At 41.9% G+C, this 2,937-nt stretch overlaps 1 protein-coding gene across 1 annotated transcript; it reads right to left on the bottom strand.

Moving 5' to 3' along the window:
* Positions 1-141: 141 nt before the first annotated feature.
* psmg4 (proteasome (prosome, macropain) assembly chaperone 4) lies at positions 142-1,841 on the bottom strand. Its single transcript, XM_020492896.2, has 3 exons — positions 1,543-1,841; positions 1,278-1,353; positions 142-341 (listed from the first exon to the last, which is right to left on the bottom strand). Exons 1-3 carry the CDS (start codon positions 1,783-1,785, stop codon positions 220-222), a joined length of 441 nt encoding a protein of 146 aa, XP_020348485.1. The 5' UTR covers positions 1,786-1,841; the 3' UTR covers positions 142-219.
* Positions 1,842-2,937: the final 1,096 nt, after the last annotated feature.

Below are 2,937 nucleotides of genomic sequence, written 5' to 3'. Positions count from 1 at the left end.
TACATGTCTGTAGACTGAGTTTGTGGGCAGTGGGCACAGAAAATATAGTGTGTCTGCAGCCTCTACACAGAGACGTCTCTGGTTAAATCTCACTCATGAGTGCTAAAACAGCAATCGACAGAACATTCCAGACAGGTAATGTTGTTTTTCTTTCCATTGTTTTATTTTGGTACAAAACAATTAAACTAGTAAAAAAAAAAGAAGGGGGGGGGGAGAAGGTTAAAACTTGTCAGGGTGAACTTCCATCTCCTTCTTTATCCTGTTCTCTACCAGCAGAGACAGGTTGGAGTCAGTCATGGGCAGGCAGTAGCTCACATACACCTGTTTCTTAGTCCTTTTAGCTGAAACACAAAGGAGACGGAGGACAGCTGGGTTAGTGGTGTTTCAGATGGTGAAAGCTGACACCAACAATAGAACATAATACTGGTTAGTAGTTTAAGCATCTAGCGTTCGGTTATTGTTCTGGAGAACATATAGCTATCAACGAAATCACTATATAATTGATGGTTAGACAGATTTGACTGTATAAACAACGTTGTGGCAGCCTAAAATTGCCATCAGATCATTTTGATGTTAGTAGCCTCGTGTTGGGTAACAATAGAGGCGTCAGGGATCAAATATCTAGCTTCCCATTCTTTACTTGGATGAGTTTGAACAAACTAACTCAGCAAATACCAAAATCTAGAAATTCATGACATACAGAGACTGTGCTTGTGTGTATTTATATATGAATTGGTGGTTTGTTGTCCCCCATAATGAAATTGAGGAGGACTATCGATCTGTCTGTCTCCGTATGTACATATGTAAGTCACACACAATCTCAGACACTACTGGCCTGATACTGACAAAATGTGGGTGATATATAAAGATATATACATGTGTGTGTGTATACATATATATATGTATGTGTGTACACACACACACACACACACACACACACACACACACACACACACACACAGGTAGATTAATCGGTATCTGCTTTTTTTTGGTCCTCCAATAATTGGTATCTGCATTGAAAAATCTTAATCTGTTGACCTCAAGTTAAATTGCCAAAATGCCACGTGCGTTCACTTAAATCAGTACATTCATATCAACCTAACCATCACGAACGTTTAATTTGATCAAATAGCTATAACATTTTTTGTTGACCAAATTCGACACACATTGACCTCCATACAAAAATTCGTGGCCAGATTTGGAGCAGAGTAAAACCTCTTGCTCTAACAAATACCCATGAGAGAGAGATGATATTGACAGGATGAAAGGGTGCTTACTCAATCTCTGCGCCAGTGAATTTGGAGTGGTGTCCGATGGGTCCCCCAGGACTAACGTAGACAGCGGCATCGAATCCTGAATATATATATAAATAAACACAGATACGTAGGTTAGCTAAATTACAAATAGCACATAGCATCATCAGCCGTTAGAATAACGTTATAGTAGCGTAGCTAGCTAACAACATTGCACGGTGAAGCTAACTAACAATCCATCTGTTAGCTAGTCTGCTTTAAAACAATATATTTACAGTAGACTACTCACAAATTTACTTTCCATTGAAACAGCCAAGTTGGACAAGACGGGGTTCGAGCCCACCCAAAGGAAAAATCCTCCATTGAGTTTTATGACGTGAAAGTGAACCGTTTGCTCGAGAATCTTCTCGGAGAAATCGTGCACTGTAATGGCATCGCCTACTGCTCCACTTTCTGCTATGTTCATATTGAATAGATGTTTATATGAAGACAATGAAACCAGACCATTATTCAAACATTTCAACCACCTCATGTGCGTTCATAAACAACAAGTCACTTCCTTGTTTTCTTCGTCGTTGGTATTCTTTTTAGGTTGGGTTTATCGTTGGTTGGCATCCAACGTTAAGGTGCAATACCGCCACCTACTGTAGTGGAGTGTGGGCCAGAGACAGGGAGAAACTAAATAACAAAATATACTCGATATACTCTTTAAACTAATTTCCTGTATCCCCTTCTCCCTCATACTAGATCTCAGCCTCTCTCTTTCCCTCTGATACTGCCCACACTGTAGCAATACATGCTCCACAGTCTCTGTTTCCAAACAATAATCACACTTTCCTGTTGGAAGCTTTTCTATCACATTTAAGGACTTATTCAACTGGTTGTGTTCCACCCTTAATCTTGTAAAAATAGCCTCCTCTCTTCTGTCTCTTCCTGCCGTCCTCCCCTCCCCTCTGTACTTGAAATAAATGACTGCTCTTAGTATCTCTATTCCACTGCTCCTGCCATCTCTGCACCATCACTGTCCATATCAGGCTTTTGCCCCTGCCTTGCTCATCTAAAACATTAACATCCCCACTTCTAAGTGCTTGTACATCAGCCAGCACATCAACTGCCTCGTTCCCCTCCACCTCCACATGGGCTGGGACCCAAGTAAAATGTATCTGTATACCCATCTGTCTAATCCTGCCATGGGTTTGTAGCACCTCATAAAACAGGTCTTGTTTGCTACGTAACCTAAAGGACTGGAGACTCATTAACACTGCACATGAATCAGAACTGCAAGGTCAACGGTAATCTGCAATGGCATATCCCCCATCTCCACCTGTAGTGCAGGTGTAGTGCAACGTCCAAAATGCCCCACTACATATTCTGAGTCCTTGCCCCTGTATGACATCTAGCCTTTCCAATGATGTCCAGGCTGCCGAACCATACGGTATACTGCCATACTCTATTACAGGTTGGATCAATGCAATGTACATGGTCCTCAATGAGGAACAGCCAGCCCCCCCACTCCTTCCCCATCAGACAGTGTATCACATTTAGCACCTTCTTACACTTTCCCACAACTCTCACAATGTGTTCTGCCCAGGTCAGTCTAGTGTCAAAGTATACCCCAAGGAACCTGAAGGCCCCCACCCTCTCCAAGTTTCTCACATATACCCTAAAGCATATCTCATCATCC

The sequence above is a fragment of the Oncorhynchus kisutch genome, linkage group LG10, assembly GCF_002021735.2.
Source record: "Oncorhynchus kisutch isolate 150728-3 linkage group LG10, Okis_V2, whole genome shotgun sequence".
Taxonomy (NCBI): Eukaryota; Metazoa; Chordata; class Actinopteri; order Salmoniformes; family Salmonidae; genus Oncorhynchus; species Oncorhynchus kisutch.
The sequence above is the reverse complement of the archived record's forward strand: the minus strand, read 5'-3'. Positions and strand labels throughout refer to the sequence as shown.